At 36.4% G+C, this 21009-nt stretch overlaps 2 protein-coding genes across 2 annotated transcripts; both read right to left on the bottom strand.

Annotated features, from left to right (window-relative positions):
• Positions 1 to 15: 15 nt before the first annotated feature.
• Positions 16 to 16876, bottom strand: LOC106109046 (serine/threonine-protein phosphatase alpha-2 isoform). The gene is made up of 7 exons (XM_013290441.1): positions 16652 to 16876; positions 16370 to 16501; positions 14923 to 15139; positions 13077 to 13165; positions 3595 to 3791; positions 1814 to 2100; positions 16 to 1049 (listed from the first exon to the last, which is right to left on the bottom strand). Exons 1-7 carry the CDS (start codon positions 16710 to 16712, stop codon positions 1046 to 1048), a joined length of 987 nt encoding a protein of 328 aa, XP_013145895.1. The 5' UTR covers positions 16713 to 16876; the 3' UTR covers positions 16 to 1045.
• A 406-nt stretch (positions 16877 to 17282) lies between these two features.
• Positions 17283 to 20980, bottom strand: LOC106109040. The gene is made up of 12 exons (XM_013290435.1): positions 20470 to 20980; positions 19856 to 19981; positions 19571 to 19765; positions 19353 to 19492; positions 19100 to 19274; positions 18844 to 19023; positions 18563 to 18713; positions 18286 to 18457; positions 18066 to 18207; positions 17871 to 17998; positions 17647 to 17781; positions 17283 to 17538 (listed from the first exon to the last, which is right to left on the bottom strand). Exons 1-12 carry the CDS (start codon positions 20533 to 20535, stop codon positions 17502 to 17504), a joined length of 1647 nt encoding a protein of 548 aa, XP_013145889.1. The 5' UTR covers positions 20536 to 20980; the 3' UTR covers positions 17283 to 17501.
• Between the last annotated feature and the right edge of the window lie 29 nt (positions 20981 to 21009).

Here is a 21009-nt window from a genome sequence, read left to right as displayed (position 1 = left end):
AAGTAAAACCAAGAATTTCGTTTTAAAATTATTTATTTATGAAATACACAATTGTTCATACATGTTTGATTCAAATGCTCACGTGTTGGTGGCGCGTGTCCGCTGCCAGCGACGTGACGTCACACGCGCTCCTTACATTTGACTTCATACTCGATTCATTCAGTTGTCGGAAGTTCAAACAAAAATTAAGATTTCATTTCGATTTATTAATCATAATTTACTTATAGTTTAAAATACAAATTCAATATTAACGGGCGCAGGCGCTCCGCCGGCGCGAGAGCGAGACGGAACGATTACTTTTACAAGTTTTTCAAAAAACTACATTATGTTACGCTTACTAATTATTACAAGTTTATCGATTACGTCGACGGATGCCACGGCCGCCGTCCGGCTGGCGCGGGGCGGCCGGCGCCGGGTGTCGGACACAAGCGCACACAAACATCTAAACGAACATACACCATTCATCACATCGACACTTCCACGACTACGGTAAAAAAAATAAAATTACATGCTGATATCACTGACACAGAGCGGAACTAGAAGACATTCGTTTTAAATTAAAGTACAAAAGGGTCGGCACAACGAAACTATGCGGCGTGCATTGAACTACGACACCGCCGTCAGTTCGTGTTGAAGCACAGCGCGGCACAGCACGGCACAGCGCGGCACAGCGCAGCACAGCGCAACACACACTCACCATACGTATATAAAAACATTTCCATTACAAGTATTGTCATGTGAGGTGTAAGAGAAGCGAGCTCCGCGGCGCGTTGTCTCAGTGTCAGACAACGCTTGTAATATTTCATTGTTCAGTTAATTACAATCATACAAAAGTGTATGCGACGTCCAAACTTACAAAATATGACACGACACAGCGGCCGACGTCACGTGCGCTGACAAACGTGAACAACACATTAAAAAATGGTTTGTCAGTTTGCGACGCCATTTTGTATTTGCGCGTGTGTCTGTCGCTGTGTGTGTGTGTGTGTGTGTGTGTGAGCGTGCGGGCGGCGCGGGGCGGGGCGCGGGGCGCGGGGGGCGGCCACTAGCTGCGGGGGGGGGACACATTAGTACACATTCACGAACAATCAGTCAGTCAAAACACTCAGCTTCATAAACTACTACATTTACGGAACTTTAGAAACTTGTATAGTACTTTTTTTAAAAAAAAAAAACATATCCATGTCATACGTGTATACGTGTTTACATACGCTTGAAATCATACAGGTTTCCAAAGTTTTGTAAATCATTGCATAATTATGAAGCCGACTGTACATACGATATACAACTGAATAAAGAAATTATGATCGATTTCAATTCATTCCATTAAAAAAAAATCACACAGACTTAATGCAAATTGGTAAAAAAATGTTTATGAAAATACAATATTAAATTAACATTTAAACCTGAGAAGAGCACCAAATCCAGTTCATAGGAACAAAATAAATTATATGAGTCTTTTGAAATAATTAGATGTAGAAATATTAAAATAGTTCAACGAGAAGCGATACCAAAGTGCAGGGGTGTGAAATACTTTCATTTACTATATGAAAATTTAAAACTACTGTTTTAAAATTATAATCATATACTATTACGTAGATATTTAATAAATTAAGAAATTTCAAATAACAAAACTTCAATGATTCGTAACAATACTAATATATCAGTCGGAATGTTGGCGAATCCGTCTAATTTTCGCGTCGTTACAAATACACAAGTTAGAAAGAGATAGATATTGTTGTGAAGGACTTGGTATCGCCGCTCGTGGTGTGAGCGAGTGAGAGAGTGAGAGAGCGAGAGAGCGAGTACTTACTTCTTCTTGTTCTTGGGCTGCGCGCGCGGCGGCGTGTTGGGGCGGCCCATGTTGAGGCCGGAGTAGAGCTTGCGCTTGTCCGCGGGCTTGAGGATCTGGAAGGAGCACATGAGCGTCTCGTCGACGGACATGAGCGCGCCCGCGTTGTCGAACTCGCCGCAGTAGTTGGGCGCCGAGAACAGCGTCACCAGCTGCCGCTTCGCGAAGAACTCGTACCCGTCCTCCACCACCTGGTGCGCGCGGCAGATCAGGTCGAACTCGTGCTTCGACAGGAACTTGCCCACCACCTGACACAATTCAGTACTGGTTACGTCTCATTTACCTATATACTTCTGAGAAATAGATTAAAAAAATCATTTTCAATGGATTAGGTGGCCTTCACAGGCCACGTTGCCAGGGTGGGGAGGGAGGAGGAGGACAACTACAGTCTCGAGGTTAAAATTGTATATAAATAAACAGAACCCTAAGTAAAACATTTAATTACAATCCCTCGACATATGTAAATAACTCAAAAATGCCATGATTTTTCATTAAAGCATCCCTTTTGGAACGAAAAAATTTTTACTAATAGCCTCCCTTGACTAGCTTGCATTAGTATAACAACTTCGATTTATCGTAACATAGACACGCCAGCGATGAATGCAATAGGAAATACGTATATTGTGGCAAACAAGCAACGTGTCGTGTGTACACACGCTGTACACGACACGCGACATGCAGCGTGCAGTAGACACTCACGGACATGTTATCAATGTAACCACAGAGTGCAAGCGTGACATGTGTTTTGTAAACATTGGCATTTTATATCAAAAATATATTTAACTAGCTGTTCCCTCCCGTGCGACTTCATCCGCATGAAATTATGAAAATTTTATTTTATTTCTTACATTTGTAAAATTATCAAATGTCAAAATGACATGTCATGGTGACAACCTTGTTTCCCTGCTGTTCCCTGATTTTATACAAAATATTTACCCCCTAAGTTTAATGGCGTGAAAATATTTAGCTTAAAGCGTGACGTAAGTGTAGGGCTTTTTATTAAATAAGCATGTTTAACTAGAAATGTTTATAATATCAACCTACTTTTCAACTAAATACATTTGGAGGATTCATAAAACATGAAATGTATGCAAATTGTCTCAACAAGTAGCACGTAATGCACATGCATGCTGTCGGATGTCGCGAGCACGTGTCCACACTCCACGACCCGTAGGTTAATGCGATAAATGTGTTTGTTTTACATAATACACGTTATGTATTACAAGTAGCAATTAGCGCCGCAACTAATTAGATAACTTGACATAAGACAATAAAGAAAAGAGTTGCTGTGACAATATTTCATATTAGGTACAGTTAGGAGCATTCCCCGTGTTGAACTTTCAGAAAAATGCCTTGTTCTTGCAACGAGATACTACGCCCCTTCTTAGAAATAACCAATTAAGCAACTGTATTTGCTAAAACGACCTTTTTCCCCTATTGTTATTATTCTGTGTCGTCTTTATGCGTACAAAATGTTCCAACGATTGTAGCTATGAAGATAGTACACCGTCCGATTCCCCGATAGTACATTTTTAACGTTAAAAGCGCACGCACACCTTTGATACTATCACACAACTGTTTAGTCTCGTATTGGTTCCTATGAAATTACACTACTTCATTTTTATTTGTGCAACTAAGCAGTTGAATTGGCTGACAATCGATATCGCACAACAGTGCGACAATTTAGTCTACTCTAATTGCCATACCACGGAAATGATCTATAAAAGTCCCCGTGTACTCACCTCTGTGCCGAAGGTAAAGCTAACTCCGCGGTCGTTCTCGCCCCAGCCGGCCACATCCTTGTCGGGGTCGGACCACAGCAGGTCGCACAGCAGCCCCTGGTCGGGCACGTCTGTCGGCCGCATGATGCGCCGGATCTGCTCCATCGCCTGCAGATCCGGCGACAGCCCGCCGTGGCAGCAGAATATCTTCTCATCCACTGCAAAAACAAACACCACAAACGTTAAACACTAAGCCTTTACAGAATTCCTTGACATATGTAAGCGCAGAGGTTATCATGGCGCCGTCGCGTCGCCGGCTCCTTGCAATCGCTACGTCGGTCGAGATACCCCAGTATACGGTTACGTTACACGACCGTATTAATAATAAAACTGGCTTGTGATAAATCGTTTCAATGAAGATTTTGAGAGCCTTGGTGATGACGTATAGTGGTTTCATTCATGGTTTCATTAAAATTGAAACAAACAGATCAAATTTATTAATAAGTAATATTGTTTGTTACTTAATACTGCTTTCATTTACGTCGTAATATTTTTTAATCCTGATATACAGACGAAATATCTTTTAATCACAATGAGTCATTTCTGTGAAGCTAAAAAACCTCGGAAAACTTTTCCAATTAAACTAAAAGTACTCCAGAGAGTTATAAAGTTGTTTTCAAGTTGTTTTGCTTCGTCAGATTTGTGGGTAAAAATACATTTAATATAAACGGCTCTCTGTTGCGTTGTCGGCGATCACGTGGCACGTTGTATTACTTACGTAAAGAATAATTTATCTATATAATATATCAGACATTTATTTACAAGCCTACTTTACTAGTCTATGTCTATGCTTCAATATTACTTAGCCAACAATAGGTTACTTATTTATAAAATTGAGTCTATTATTGTTGTGCAAATCGTGGCAACGACCCGCGACGTGCTAATCGTTAATCCGACAATCATATCAGTCCAAACGCGATAGCCGATTTGAAGTAAACTATAACAATTGTATGGAAATGTTTGGAACTGCCACTAATACTCCTACGCATAAAATATCGTATATATTTATAGCAAGGCGTGCGCTTGTGACGTCAAAGTTCGGCACAAATGTAAACAAGCCACTAAGATTGCCTCAAGTCAGGTGTTGATACAACACGAGGCTAGGATGGAGTGGTACTCTTCACACGTGAAACTCATTTCTAATCGATCCTTCTTGAATATACCCGGTATTATTAACCGATACCGAGAAAATCATTATAAACATATTTCATCATAACATATAGTCATGATTAATAAATAGTACATTTATGATATTATATCTAGAATTCTAGAGATAAGTACGTCTAACAGGCTTCCGCTTGACACCAGCTAGTGTCGGGAAATTCCATTACAACGATATTATTATTAATTATCTTACTAATATTATAAATGCGAAAGTTTAGATGGATGGATGGATGTTTGTAGCCAAAATATCTGGACGGATCTCGATAAAATTTGTACTCATTTTTGTTTTATATAATTCCACGAGGACGGAGTCGTTGGCGAAAGCTAGATTATGATAATTTCTATCAAGGTATACATTTTTACACGTAAATAACATATTATATACGTTTCATTGCCTCTAATAATTGGCATTTTAACAAGTTATTGATAACTCTAGATGCCACCTCCAGCAAATATTTTTGTAATACCAAATAGGTAAAAAGGATGCAATATAATGAAATATTTACGCCGTTTGATGCAGTGCAAACACACCGCTGACGGATGTTGTGCGAACTAATAATAGCTACCGGCTTTCCTCGTTCCCGACTCATTCTACACCGGACGCTCGCAATGTTTGAAGTTTCAACCACTAGGAACTTTATTCCTGTTTATGAAAAAAACTACATTATCTTGACATCTAATCCTGTAATCGGCGACTTTGCTGTCATCTCTTTCGTTTCTTTACAAAAACAGAGATAGCAATAATTTTGTACATAAGAGCTACGGCTACGAACATCTTGTATAAATAAGTGTTTACATTAAAATTCAGCAGACAACGAATCCACTTTGATCGTAATCTAATGAGATTTTAACAACCGAGATATTTATAAAACACCTTGTTCGCGAAGTAAAGAGATGATTTCGTTAAAACAGATTCAAAATCTATCATAATGTAAATAATAAGTTAAATTTTAAGTAGACATTAAGCAATCATTTTACCTTACTAATTTTACTTCTTACTAATATTATAAATACTACGATATCAATGTTTAAAAGATCTCGATAAAAATTGGCACAAATATAGAACATAGTGTAGAAAGCAGTCTACAAAGCTTTTTTAAATTCCTAGCGTCTAGTTGCGGGTAAAAGCTATCTTTGGCAATAATAAATGTTCAAAATGTGGTGAGATTTAGAGATGCTGGATAGTTGGACACACCTAATTAGATGAATTCATTCAATTTCTTACTTCAAATTGTGAATCCAATCAGTGCTACAAATTCAATACACAGCTCTTACTGGAATCTTTTCATCAGTAGAGTTGAGTGGTACTAGATGTGCTCTGTCTGAACCAATCAGTGATAATTCAAAGCGAATTATCGAATAAAAAAGAGACTATTTACTTTTTTTTAAGGATACGTCATATTTACTGTCGCTTCCTGCTGTCTGTCTCTATGTTTGCTTACATTTTTAAAACACAACGGATTACGATGCATTTTTAATAAATAGTGATTCAAAAGGACTCTGTCCGCGTGGAATAAAAAAACAAAAGTGAACAGCCTATGTGTTCTTGCACTTTCCTTTTCATCTATGCTAATATATTATAATATTAGTAAGATAAAGAGGAAAGATTTGTATTTTTGTATATATTCGATTCACGTAAAAACTACTGGGCCGATTTCAAAAATTCTTTTACCATTAGAAAGGTAATTTATCTGTGAATAACATAGCCTGTTTTTTATATAATTTTAATTTCACGCAAGCGAAATCGCGAACAACATGTAAAATAAAGTAAAACAATACTGATAATTTTAAAGGTTTCTAATGTGATGTCGTAAATAAACACATTTTCGTATTAGCGGTCTCGTGCGGGTTGGGGTGAGTCCCTATTTGTATAATTTCCAAGTTACATTTTCTATATAAGATAGTTTTGGTACAAAAGTACCAAAGACAGCTCTAACAAGGTAGATGATGCATAAACAAGAATGCCTTATGTAGACAAGATTACATCACTCATTTTATATAACGTTTGCGGACAATAACTTACATAAGACTTGAAATTTTTGTAATGATACAACAAAAATTTGAACACTAAAGGAATATAATTTTTAAACGCATAAACAAAAGTTGCAGCATCACGAGACAAACTTTTACATTTAATATCGTTAGTATTACACACATATAGCCTCAGCACAACTGTGACTAAACTATCGGACAACTGTTTAGTCGTGCTTCAATTCCTATAAGCTTATAACTAACATTTTTAATCGTGCAACTAAACAGTTGAATTGCGAAACAATCAACAATCGGATAATGTGCGCCCGCTCTTATCGAGAATATAAAAATCCACTTTTTGGAGTGGTATCATATAACGTTCTCAAATACCATATTAACCGGCAATATGGCGAATTTTTCTATTTCTGGCCTGGTTACACTTAAGAATATTAGCTAGACCGTTAATTATCCTTATTTTAGACTATCTATACTATACTAATATTATAAAAAGGAAAGATTTATATTTTTGGACTTTTGTATGTATTGAGAAACCCAAAAACTACTTGACCGATTTATAAAATTCTTGCAACATTAAAAAGCTATGTTATTACTGAGTAACATAGGCTATATTTTACATTTTTTTTTAATTTCCTTTCAACAGCTAGTAACTAACCAAACTCCGGTACGCCGGCTGGCCACAAACGATTACGAAGTAAATAATATAAATAAATTCGTACCAGATGGGTTTACACATTCCTACGCCTGTTACAAGAGGTTATTTTAATTTATAACATGAGTAAGGTCATTCAATCACTCGAATCATTCATTCACTTGGCTACACAAATCCGATGTTACATGAATGACAATGTTTTCAACTTGGTTGTTTACAGTGGAAATCTAAACAATCGTCTAATAATGGGAAGTTTTAATGAAAGGTTTGTTTTATAAACGGTAACTTTAGTTTATAAACAATTCGTCATTCGTTCTATTTGACAACAAATACGCATCATAATGCATCATGAATTACGTGTTTGGATTTAAACTTACGAAACTTATTTTTTTAATTTCAGTGACACGATGTCGTATTATTAAATAACTAGCTATGCCCGTGCGGCTTCATCCGCATGAAATTATTAAAACTTTATTTTATTCTTTAAATTTATCAAATTATCAATAGCAAATGTCAAAATGACATAACATGACAAACCTTGGTAATCTTGCTTCCTTGTTGTTGGCAGCAACTTATGGTCTCTTTCCCACATTAGGGTTTTTATCCAAAACATTTACCTCCCTTAATGACGTGAAAATATATAGCCTAAAGCGTGACGTTAGTGTAGGACTTTTTATTAAAAAATATAATTATTCAAAAATATGCTGTAATTGCTAACATCTTAGGTAACAAAGAAGTGTGTGTTTACGCTTTATTATAATAGTATGGATAGTTACATTATTAAAAAGAAAGTAATACAAAGTTATCTAATTCGAAAGCTAAATAACTTACACGAGTAAAGTTTTACGACGTTATCAGTTTGTGCGTGATTTACTCCGGCAGAGGGCTCTGCCCGATTTATACCAATAAATCCCCGAAACACGATAACTTGCGAGAATATATTTTTCACACTAATTTCCATCAGAAATAAGAATATCAATATTATATTACACTGGCTACAATTTTCTGGAAATGTGACAATCGATAATTAAACGCGAGAATATTTTAATGATTTGACAATCTTACTATTACTATAAATACGAAAGTAGATAGATGTTTGTTAAAATATCTTCTGTAAGAACACATCTGCTACTTAACTACTTTTTTTTCTTCATTTTCGTACGGACGAAGTCACGGGCGACAGCTAGTTATGCAAAACATAATGTAAATCAGTATATTAGTTATTACGCAACCTAGTCATTGAGTATATGCATTGTAAATACGCCAAGCTGTGTGTCTCTTGATTAAACGAAAGTTTACATGAAAAGTCTATTGACAACTTTTGTCTTGTCATTTAGCACAATAAAAAATAATTCTTCTGTCTACGGATATGGCAATCCTCTACATTAAAGACTGTAACACAAGCCCGCGTAATTCCCTTTAGCTCGGTCTTATTCTGTTACAATTATATCGCGACCTTCGTGTTTTTCGCGTTAAGGCCATTGAATTATAACAGTAAGTGAGTCAGGGACGTTACGGGTGGGGTTTGATATCGCTAATTAATTTGAACGCGATGTCTGATGGCGAAAGCAGTTCACTGCGGACATTTTAAATAGAATTTTGACATTGTGTTTGTACCACTATAAGAGCAGGCGCACATCTTGCGTGCGTTTGTCGATTGTTTTGCAGCCAATTTAACTGTTAAGTTGTACAGTACGAGACTAAAAAGTAGTGCGATATTTAAGTTTTAGGTGTACCGCACGGTGTAAGCAAGACAAGCTTCATCCCCATGTCATAAAAACATTATTTGATTGTTTACATTTGTAAAACTTTCAAATGTCCAATCTAAAATGCACAAAGGACAATGAAGGGCTTTGCCATTGGATAACAATAACGTTACAATGTCAAATTCGTTTCTTTGCTGCTATTGGTTTGTAGATTTTGTCCATTTCTTTAAGGGCAATTTTTCAAATTTACTTAGCGCCAAAATTTAATAACGTAAAAATACGTAGCCTATAGCGTGTCTTAAGTGTCGTTCTATTAAAAAAAAGAATTCTTTGAAAACATGATATAATTTATAAGGCTACATAACAAAGAAGTATAGATTTGAATATGTGTGTATATGAACTGGTATAAAGGCAAATTCTTGTTCTATACAGTGAGTAATGATGCACAATGGTTGGCGTTGTGACGGTACAGTGCGATGTTACATATAGTCAGACAGACTAGCTTGACCCGGGCGTGGGAGTAGCACCGCACTGATGAATCGTAATCACGATTGGTTCTATTTTAATTCCTTAATAATGCTTAACTTACAAACAATAAATGTAGTTAATGAAATAAACAACAACCTTGTATATACCAGGCCTTCAAAACATTAGTCAGTCGCTGGCAGTTGTAGTTGTAGCCGGGTATCTAATCACATGATACGCACATACACCTTGCGATAAACGACGGCCTAAGGAAATTGCATCTGCTATACAACTTTGAAAGGCCGCTTGGAGTGTTGCCAAAACTAAACGCCGACAATAACCTAATCTTTTAATTACTTAAAGAAGTCAATACATCGTTTATATATAGAACTTAACTAACCTATTAAGGGCCTGTTCCACCAAATTGTAAATTTACAGATAACAATCCAACGTACAAAATATGTGATGGAAGTATCGGATATTGGTACTCTATCTGACAGTATCGTCATTTTTCAGCTATCTTTATCAGCCAGTGGTGGGACAGGCCGTTATTTTAATAAACTATGATACTTTAAGGAGGTAAGCAGTAACTAATCTCCATCCAAATTTTTAAATTTCTTAGTAAGATTAAGAATATAAACGTTTGCAATTCTAAATTGGATCAATTCTAGGTACAATAAGCCTTGGAAGTTTACAATGAATTGTATTGATTTATGGTATTACGTTTTAATATCAGACTGAGGTGACATTAACTCGTCCTATCTGAAAGCAATGTTTGTGTCAGTGACACTGCCATTGAAGTCTCGACAATCTAATCTCACGACACTATCTTATTCAAGAACAAAGAACTCTTACATTGAAAATAATTCATATCAAACATTCAAATGAGATATAGGAAAAAATATAACGAGAAGAAACTGAACAGAGATAACAAGGAGCCAATTACTGAACTGAAAACAACTTATTTCGCTGAAGTTTCTTCGAGACAGGAGAATGTCGGAGAACAGATATTTTCTATTTAATGAGGACTATAATTGTTTGCTCGACTACAAAACAAAGGAAAAAACATTACATCAACAGAAAATTTCTTATCCATTTTCTTTTGGCATATTACAGATAAATACGGTTATTGTGATAATCATACTAATCGTACTAATATCATAAATACGAAAGTTTAGAAGGATGGATGGGTGTTTGTTAAAGTTTGTAGCCTAAACGGCTGAACGGATATCGATGAAATTTGGTAAAGATATAGAGGATAGTCTGTAAGAACACATAGGCTTCTTACATTTGTGTTTTTTAGTTCCGCGCGGACGGAGTCGCGCGCGAAAGCTAGTATAAAGAATAAAATATCATGTTGCAATATCTCAACGTATTGGTAAATACCCAAATACATATTGTATAAGGAAATATGACACATAATCTTCCTTGTGATTCATTCGTAAGAAATCGATACAAAACTCTTGTTAATCACGTTTTCAACGGTACCAAAGAGATAAAATGATGCAGTTCAGAATGAGATCGTTCAACTTAGGAGTAACAAACAAGTTGTTAGAGCGGACGCACACCTTTAACTAAACAATCGCACAACTGTTATGCCAATTCTATTGTTTAGTTGCACTACTAATAATCGAGTAGTGTGCGCACCTCCAGCGAGACAAACAGCACTATAAGTACCATTTAGACACTTTCTATACTTTGTAACCATTCTTAACTTTAAAATACAGGATAATAACACTCACTTCCGGTATAAAAAGTAGCATTAAATCATTATTTGTGTAATAAAACAATACATGCGTCGCAAATGCCTATGCAAATACTGAGCACGCGACATCACGGCGCAAGCAGTGCAAACGGAGCGAGGTTGCCGCTTGGCGCCTGGCGGCTGCCGCACTTCCTATATACAGACGTCAGATGACATAATAATAACAAAGGTAAAAATAAATAATTTACATATACGTTAAAGGTATTGCCTACATGAGTTCATCGACAGTATTCAAATACACCGAGTAGTGTGGCAACATTATTATTAAATAGCTCAGGCCGAGTCTATCGTATACGTTAGTTCTTTAGTTAGTATGCAGACCATATATCTGCTACCTAGACGAACAAATCGAAAGTCTCTGGTTTCATTTAGAGATGGGCACAGTATCGATTTTAGCATTACCGACGCCCTGGGCGACATTTCTACAACGCCCAATAATTGCAAACCTATACGAAATAAGCCCTGGGCGGTCGCCTCACCTAGAGGAACCTTAACTGAGTCCTTTGTTTTGTAGGATAAGCCTATAGCTTTCGCCCGCGACGTAGTTCGGGTGGAATTAAAAAAACTAAAAGTGAGTAGCCTAAGTGTTTTTCCAGGCTATCCTCTACATTTGTGCCAAATATCATCGAGTTCTATTCAGCAGTAAAATTGCTAGCCTAAAGGCTACAAATACTAACAAATCATCCATCTATATAAACTTTCGCATTTATAATATTAGTAAGAAGTAAGATACAATCCAAATTTATTTAGACAGATAATTTTTTAAGATAAAAATTAAACACATTTAGCTACTAAAGTTATAACGTAGATGATTCTAGTACTTAACTACTCATTTAGTGCGAGGCTTGGCGCAAGAGAACTTGAGTACAGGTGCTTTCGACGGATGCAAACATTAATAATTCAATATTGCAAATTTAACTCAATTGTATAGTTGTTAAGGTTTGTTTTGGCAAGTTGCGAGAGGACGATTAATGTCGACGTCGCTAAATGCTTCGAGCTTCAAGGATGGCGAAGGGCCGCTACAATTGCCTCGGCAATTTGAAGGCCTTACAAAAGGCGCGGCTTTGTAATCGAATTTATATGAAAGACTTTATTTTTAAATTTCACAACAGTATCAAAATGAAAAAAGCTGCCAGTTTTGATGATTCATCCAAAATTCCTTTCGTAAGCGATCTCCGGTGCACTTCGTTAGTTAAAAATTCCCGGTATCGGTGTGTCAAGGGCATTACGACCGCGCCGCAGGGGGACATGCAGAGACGTCGCGGGTAGTTCGATGACTTGCATGGAAAGCTGCTCAACTATGTACGGAAACACGATAATCCCTTCTCAGTGAACACGGCTCATTTAGAAAGTTACGTTACCAGGAAACAGTCATACGAAAACGTGAAGTAAACATTTTAACGGTAAAAACAATAAGATATAATATTTACATATATTTAGAGCGTGCGCACACCTTTGACTAAACTATCGCACAACCGTTTAGTCTCGCTTTGATTCCTATGAGCTTATATGGAGGGGGCTCTACTCTATTTTTAGTTGTGCAACTAAACAGTTGAATGGCTGCTAAACAATCGACAATCGCAAAACTGTTGTGCGACAGTGTGCGCGCGCTGTTAAGCGACATTTTAGAACAAATTGGTGTTATAGTATACATTTGTGTTGGCTATATTTTTATAGTGTTTGTAATACATAATGTACTTACCTATCGCAGCGACGGGTAGGCAGTTAAAGCAGTCTGTGAAAGTCTTCCATAACTTGATGTTGTACCTTCTTTTGCACTCGTCGTAGAACCTGAGAACATACGAGCCGCCGTCAAACAAAACATTCTATCGAAGAGTTTGGCTTTATATCAATTTTGTATTTTTCCACCTTCTGCGAAGGCCGCTTAGTACAAATATTGTTGCAGGCGTCACGTTTGGTAATCCATCAGTGCGGTCATTGCTCTGCGCAGATATGCGAGAGGCGCGTCCGGACAGGACTTTACAATCTTACTAATATTAGTAGTATACATTTAAATTTTTACGAATACGTAGTAAACTAAGTTTAGATGGACGGATTTCTAAACTACCGAATGAATCTCAATGAAATTTGTCATAAATGTAGAGCGTAGTTTGAAAGAACACATAGGCTACTTTTTTATTTTAATTCCAAGGGGACAGAGTCGCAGACGAAAGCTAATGTTATATTTCGTACTATTTCGACTTAGATGAATATCTTAAATTGCATTTGAGAAGGGTTTTCTAGTCAGACATTTTTAAGTAAATTAAAAGATTTTCTTCCATAAAACATTACAATTCTTACTGTAAATATTGCGTAAACAGAAAATTAGTGTTCAACATAACATGCCAAAGCAAAACCATTAAAAATGACACGCTAAACAACAGTGCATTATTGTAAATCGCTACTGATTTATTTACGAAATAATAATTAAAGTTCGGAAGTACGATAACACTGGTGTTATCTACCACTAACAGTGATGTCATGTTTAAACAATGCGGCTACGGTCATGGAATCAGATAAATATTTACACCTGCACTTATACCCCTTGGTATCGTTTTAACATAAGTCGATATTAAAAAGTGGCATAATGTCATAAGGCAACACTGCAACAAACAATGACTCACAATGAGTCATATGCTAGGGTTGCCGCAGAGCATGTTATACACATTTATTAATTACTAGCTGTTACCCGCGACTCCGTCCGCGCGGAATTAAAAAAAAAAACAAAAGAAAGTAGCCTATGTATTCTTCCAGACTATCGTCAAAATAGATCATACATCTATGCAAAATTTCATCGAGATCCCTTCAGCCGTTTAGGCTACAAACTCTAATAAACATCCATCCATCTAAACTTTCGCATTTATAATATTAGTAAGATATTATTTTCGATATTATCTGGGATGTTATGTTTCATTAATGTGCAAGGAAGATAATTAGGTTAAGACGTAATAAATTAAGATTTTATCATTATTGAGATACTATTATGGAAAAATGTTGCAACGAATCTCAAACATTTTTCTTCGTAAATGCCGTTTACAATCTGACAGAGGTCACAATTTAATGGAATCTGGAGTAACATTATCTTGCCGATATATTCAAACACTGTTTTCTTAGCATTTAGTTAAATATTTGTGATTTTTTTTTCAATGTCATGGTCCGCTTGTACTCAGATATGTGCAGAAGGGCTTGTGAGGTGCACAACTCGTGTTCACCTCCCATGACGGCGTGTTTTTACCCCCATTCTAGTGTTACTATGATTAAAACTATATAAACATTATCTATTGTGCTTCAATTGTATTACTTAAAGCATAAAAATTAAAAATTCCTTCAGAAAAATGTCCAGTATTGAACCATTTTGTATGGGTAAATGTTAGCAATAATGAATATATACTTTCATATACAAATATAATTAGTAATAACACTAAAATTAAAGTTATTAGAAATGAAGATAATTTCCTGTATTTGAAATTACACTTGTGTCAATAAGCAAGAGGGTAGGCAAAAACATTTACTATGAATATCAAATCTAGTTAAAAAAACCAACTCACCCATAAATCCTATTAATGCTGGCACATTCATGGTTACCTCGTAAGAGGAAGAAGTTTTCTGGATACTTGATCTTGTATGCGAGGAGCAGACATATTGTCTCCAGTGACTGCTTGCCGCGGTCTACATAGTCCCCGAGGAACAGGTAGTTGGATTCCGGAGGGAAACCACCATACTCAAACAACCTTAACAGGTCGTAATACTGACCATGAATGTCACCTGGAAATAATTCATACTTTACTTTGATGACAATAATATCTACAAAATTTTTTAGAAAAGATTCTCTATGTTTAAGGAACTTTTCAGGCAAAATCGATCTAGAAGTCTGAGATTACACTATAAAATTCCTGTAGATAGACAAACAACTATATTTTAAAATAATTTTGTATGCCACATAAATACATCATGTTTGTGAAACATATTTTTTTTTCTCAATGTTACATGTAGATAATCCAATTTCAGTATATGTATAGATTTTCTGTGATTTATCATAGACTATATATTGTAAACATCAATATTTTGTTATAATTGATTAATTAAAAGTTGTGAAAATATTTTTTAACATCAACTTGTCTTTATTTTAACATCATAGGTCATGCATTATATCTTTTATGAGTGGATTTTACAGCATAATAGACAAAGTTTTGTTTTTTTAGCCAAATAAATATTTTTCTTTGATGAGTAAATTAAATATAACATATTCCTACAATAAACAAAACTTTGTTTATTTCGAAATGTTGTTTCATAATTAATTTTCCTGTTTGTGTGAAGTGTACAACTTAATTAGTAAAGGAAACAGTCTAAGGATAAAAAGTATGCTTTGAGAAATATAAAATTCTTTATATTATTAATAAAATATTAAAATACTAGTATAGAAATTAGATCTTACATTTTTTATAGTTCAATATTAATATAAAACAGCTAATTTAAGTATTCCGAAAGAATATTTAAGTTTTATTATGCAAATGAAGAATATTCAAAGTGATGTTTATAAACAAAGGTTATCTATAATTCAGTTTTTGGGTATCTTTGAACAAAGAAATAATGAACTTTAGATATTTTAATATTAACTTTTACCAGATAATAGAGAACCACAAATTCTAATTTTCAATTCTAAATGCCTTTATAATATGAATAATATGTTATAAATTACACAATATTTTACTGAACAAATATATTTGTATGAAAAATGTTAATATTTATTTATTAGGTAATAATTTAAATAGCGAATCATGTCGAAAATTTATTTTAAACGACAAAAAATGATGTAACAATTAAATATATGAATTAAAATACAAACTTTCGTTTTAACAACAGTCAGTTACAACTTAAAATGAAGATATGTACGAAGTAATGAAAGAAGGAATACAATTTCGAAAGTATAACGCAACTCTACGAAAGTTGGAGTTTGTATGGACTAAGTGTTTTGTGTACAATAGATTTACTTACCGCATATTTTTAACGGAGCTTCTAATTCAAGTAGAATGGGTTGTGACAAGAATATTTCCCGAGATTTAAGGCATAGCCCTTTTATTTCAATTTCAGTTAACTGTACATTCATACCAGGCTTCTCGCCCCGAACTGAAAACAACAAAATATAAACAAAACTGCACTTCTGTAACACTGTTTCACTACTAAATTCATCATCTTCAGTAACGTTTATCAAACACTTTTATAAAAACAACAAATAACACTGGTGATTCAAATAATTAACAATAGAATTTATTTTACCTTTTAATAATTTTTTTATTACGTTATCAATGTTTAACTCATCTGTGTCTCTGTCTGCCATCGGATACAATGTTTGTGCACGAAATATGACTGAAGAAAATGAGCGAAGAGAAAGAGATTATTAAGATTTTTGCCGATTTAAAAGGTACAACCTTTTTCAATTCTCGGCTATAACGAAATCCAATGGCGGAGCGGAGACATTACTCACACAAACAAGAGAAACACATCATCAGTGTTCCCATCTTCATTATGAAAATTCCAATTTCTCATACTTAATACGTTTAAAGTGGTTTTTGCTTTGGAAATATCCTAGAACTTATCGTTAACAGTAAAAAGTGATAAGTAGGTTTGATTTATTTACAAATTCGGAAGGTTTGAAGATTTTTCTCAACCTTCACATTTACCTGTTTTACATAAATAATGCTGTAAAAAAGGGAGAATTTTAGATAATAGCAACATATGCAAATCAAAAGTGTTGCCATCCTATAAATATTTAATTGCCATAAAAAATAATAGTAGTTGAAAAATATCCTGAAATTGAAAGTAAATATAAGTTTATAAATTTAATCAATGTCAATATAATGGAAATATTATTATTAAAAACTAAGTAAGCTAACCTATCTAAAATTGATATATTTGTATAGTTTGCTATTTGGAAGATACTAGATCTTGTTACATTTTATAATCCACATGACATGATTTCATTATTTTCAAATTTGACAAAAATCGATTTAGAAAGTTAAAATTTTAATATTTGTACGTTTTAAGTATTTTTCATAAGGTTTTGTTAATGACCTAATCAGTAAAGTATTTCTAAAATATTTGGTAAACGAAATCCATTCTGAATTTTCTAATCCTTCTTGGTACCACGGTATGGGTGTCGCTTTCTGTAAATGAAATTAAATATTTTCATATCTATACATTAAGTTAAAAAATATTCACAACTTTAACTTAGTATAGAGGATTAAACATTAGTGTGACAAGGAATCACTTACGTTGGTATGGTTAGTGTATATATTCCAAATTTGGTGTTGATGTCCTCAAGGTGGAAGATGCCCTGCACGTATTCATCGTCAGCAGGCACGGCAGGGGTCTCAAACACCAGGTTCATTATGTAATCCTCAACACAACTGCAAAATTACGTTACATCAGAAATTGTGAGACTGTTTTTAGCAAAACCTAGATGTGTCACATTAGCCAACGATAATCAAAAACTTACTAAGCGCACGGTTGGTAGGGCACAAGCTGTTCGATTCTGTTGGGCCGCAACTGTTCCACGTACGGGTCAGCCACAAGCTTGACAGCTGCCGGCGGCGCCTTCCGCCCCTTCGGAGTGGGTGCTGGAGGCTGAAATGATACAAGTAGTTAGATTACCATTATATTTAGAGATTTGCTTACAATTTTGGTATAATACCTTGACGGCGCCGTATGCCACTTCAATGAGACTCTTCACCTCCGCCTCGAGGATCTTGAGGAACTTGGAGACGTTCCATTTGGTCACCTCCTTGTGGTTGCCTAGTAGGCTCAGCAGCGGGGTGCAGTCGCACCTGGCCAGTCTGGGAGAAATGAAAATGAAAAACATTAAATCCCGAAGAAAAGTAAATTGATAATTGCCAATTATAACATATACTGACCTGACCAAGTCGTCGATGCCCTTAAGGACTTTAATGATAACGGCCTCAGCGTTGTTGTTGAGCTCGAGAAAGCGCTGAGTGCGCATGCGCTGGTCCTCGAGCGTGGCGCGTAGCTCCGTCAGCCGCCGCTCCTCGCGCTCCAGTCGACCCTCGTTGACATCACGCTGGTCCACTGCATCATGTACATAAAATATTTATACAAATATCTCGAGTTTTCCGTTAACTGTTGCTATCAAGTATTTGAAGATGTTTATTTGGTTCAATAGGCAGTTCTGACTTATCCTCTGCCTGGTGGACTCTAGGTCACGTCGCATGATGACGGACTCTTGCAGCACCTCGCACAGCAGCACAAATGTCGAAAAGTTCTGGATCTCCGCCGTGTTGAAATGGTTAATTATGGTGGACACACGGTCCGATCCCGCGTATTCCTGAACAGGAAAAAAACTACACAGATCTAAGAATTGTTATGGAATAAACGTCAAAAATTCCTTGCTACATAGTTTTTATACTCAGTGTTCGGTCTAATATGTATGTTTAGAATATTCCTTGCAGACTAACGAAGATCTCCTCAAGCAACGCGTCGTGGCGCGCGATTTCCTGTTCGCAGCGGTGCACCTCCTCCTGCCGCTTGATCTCCTCCTTTTCGTCAGCCTCACAAACGCGGCGTGAGCCCTTCACGCGTAAGAACTCCTCTAATTTGGCTAAGTGATTAAGCTCGCCTTCGAAGGCTTGCATCTCCTGGTACAATAAAATAGCAATATAATACTACAATATTATTTTCTCGCTAAAATATCTTTTGTTAAATTGACCAGACCGATATGTCTCTGTTGAGCTGGAAGAGGCCCTTCCACTTGAGAGCCTCGAGTTTGCGGCAACACTCGTCGCGGTCGGCGAAGGCAGCGCTGGCGATCTCCAGAATGTCCATTAGGTACTCCTTGCCGCGTACCAGCTTGCCGATTGTGCGGTTCCATTGAACGTTGAAGTCGTTTCTACATAACAACAAGTATAGTAATGGATTGAGCACTTTCATTTTTGTTTATTTTAATTATTAAATTTTTTTAAAGAACCTCTCGACGAGAAGGCGGTGTATCTCCTCGCGCACGGTCTTGTTGTTGGTGTTGACAACACAGAAGCGCTTGGTGGCAAGGTCCAGCCGGTTCTCCATGCGCCGTAGACGGTTATTGGCGTTTTCGATTATCGCCAATTCCTTTAGGAAAAATTAATTCGACAAATAATTTGGAAGTTCGTTTATATCACTACAATGGACTCCCAGTAACGTTATCACCTCTGACTCCGTGGGCACCTTCTTTAGCAGCTCAACTATCTGCTTCTGAGCGAGGTAGTTAAGGCAGTCGAGTTCGGCGAGCTGGGCGCGCTCCTCACGCAGCCGTGTCTCTTGTGCCTCATACTCCACGATGCCCCGCTTCGTGCTGCTTTTGGTCTGTGCATCGCGCAGTGCATGCATGCCCTTCTTTGCAAGCTAATGCACAAACAAAACATCATGACTGCACGAATGGAACAGCATCTTTATATTGTTCCAGTGTTGCAGATCATTGCTGCGGTAACTTACGTTGATGCAGAGCAGCGTCTCGCGCAGCTCTTTAGCGAGGATGTCTAGCTGCTTCTCCTGCGGGGCCAGCTGGGGCTCGCCTGCCGCGCGCTTCTCCACCGTGCATAGCGGCGCCAGCTTCTCAAACTGACCCCACGAGGACAAACTTAACGTTAAGAAGTGACTCATTTTGCAGAAAGATAACGGTAATTGATCTGAAGCGACTGACTAGATTTTTGGTTTGGCTTATATTTAACCTTCTAAATAACAATAGTCATAGGCTCGTCACTAGGTTTAGTACTATGTGTAGTTATGAATAATAGAGGGAAGGAATAGGGAATTTGCCCAAAGGTGCTCATGACGTAGAATACAAAATCCTAAGCATAATAACTGCCCTATACAACTAACTTTACATCGTTATAATCTGTCTGTAGTCTACTGCAGCCTGTTAGCAGGATGTGGTCTCATATTGGACTTTGTAACTAATTTATTTTTTTTGTTTTATTTATTCTTCGGATGTTGTGTAGCATTTCAAAGAAAATAAACTTGTTCCCTATCTTTCTACACACTACGGACTAGCGTGAAATGTGTATTAATTAACGAGGTAAATTAACTATGTACACAATCTTTCTGACCGTCTTCTGAACATTGCTGAGCTCCGCTTCTGGGTCGATCGTCTTCTGCTCCACGGGTTCCGGCATTATTTAACTTTTATAATGCTATATCTATTCAACTAATCAATAAGCTAAAAACTGTAATAAATATTTTGTAAACGTCTTTTGGACAGGTTAAATGACATATAGAAAATATTCTTTCATTAATGTATAGAGTTACGGTTAGAAACATAACTCTTTACAATTCGTGCATAACAATTTAACACTTTAGCATGTTTTGGGGATTCCCAAATCATTCTCTACGATACAGTTGATGATCTGAGCTAGTTTTAGAGGCAACTTACCTACTATTAATTAACCGATATAGAGCATTCGAAGCTAGGGCGGATCCAGCTTTGGCGCCAAGGGGTATTAACACAGCCACATAGTCGTGGTCAAGTCATATATTTAAAAATTTTGTCAAGCTCTCAGCTCAGGGGGAGCTCATGACCCCCATAACCGCCCCCCTGGATCCGCCGTTGATTCGAAGTAGACTTTTATCTATACTATTATAAGCATAAA

The sequence above is a fragment of the Papilio polytes genome, unplaced genomic scaffold (assembly GCF_000836215.1).
Source record: "Papilio polytes unplaced genomic scaffold, Ppol_1.0 DF821322.1, whole genome shotgun sequence".
In the NCBI taxonomy this organism is placed as follows: Eukaryota; Metazoa; Arthropoda; class Insecta; order Lepidoptera; family Papilionidae; genus Papilio; species Papilio polytes.
The sequence above is the reverse complement of the archived record's forward strand: the minus strand, read 5'-3'. Positions and strand labels throughout refer to the sequence as shown.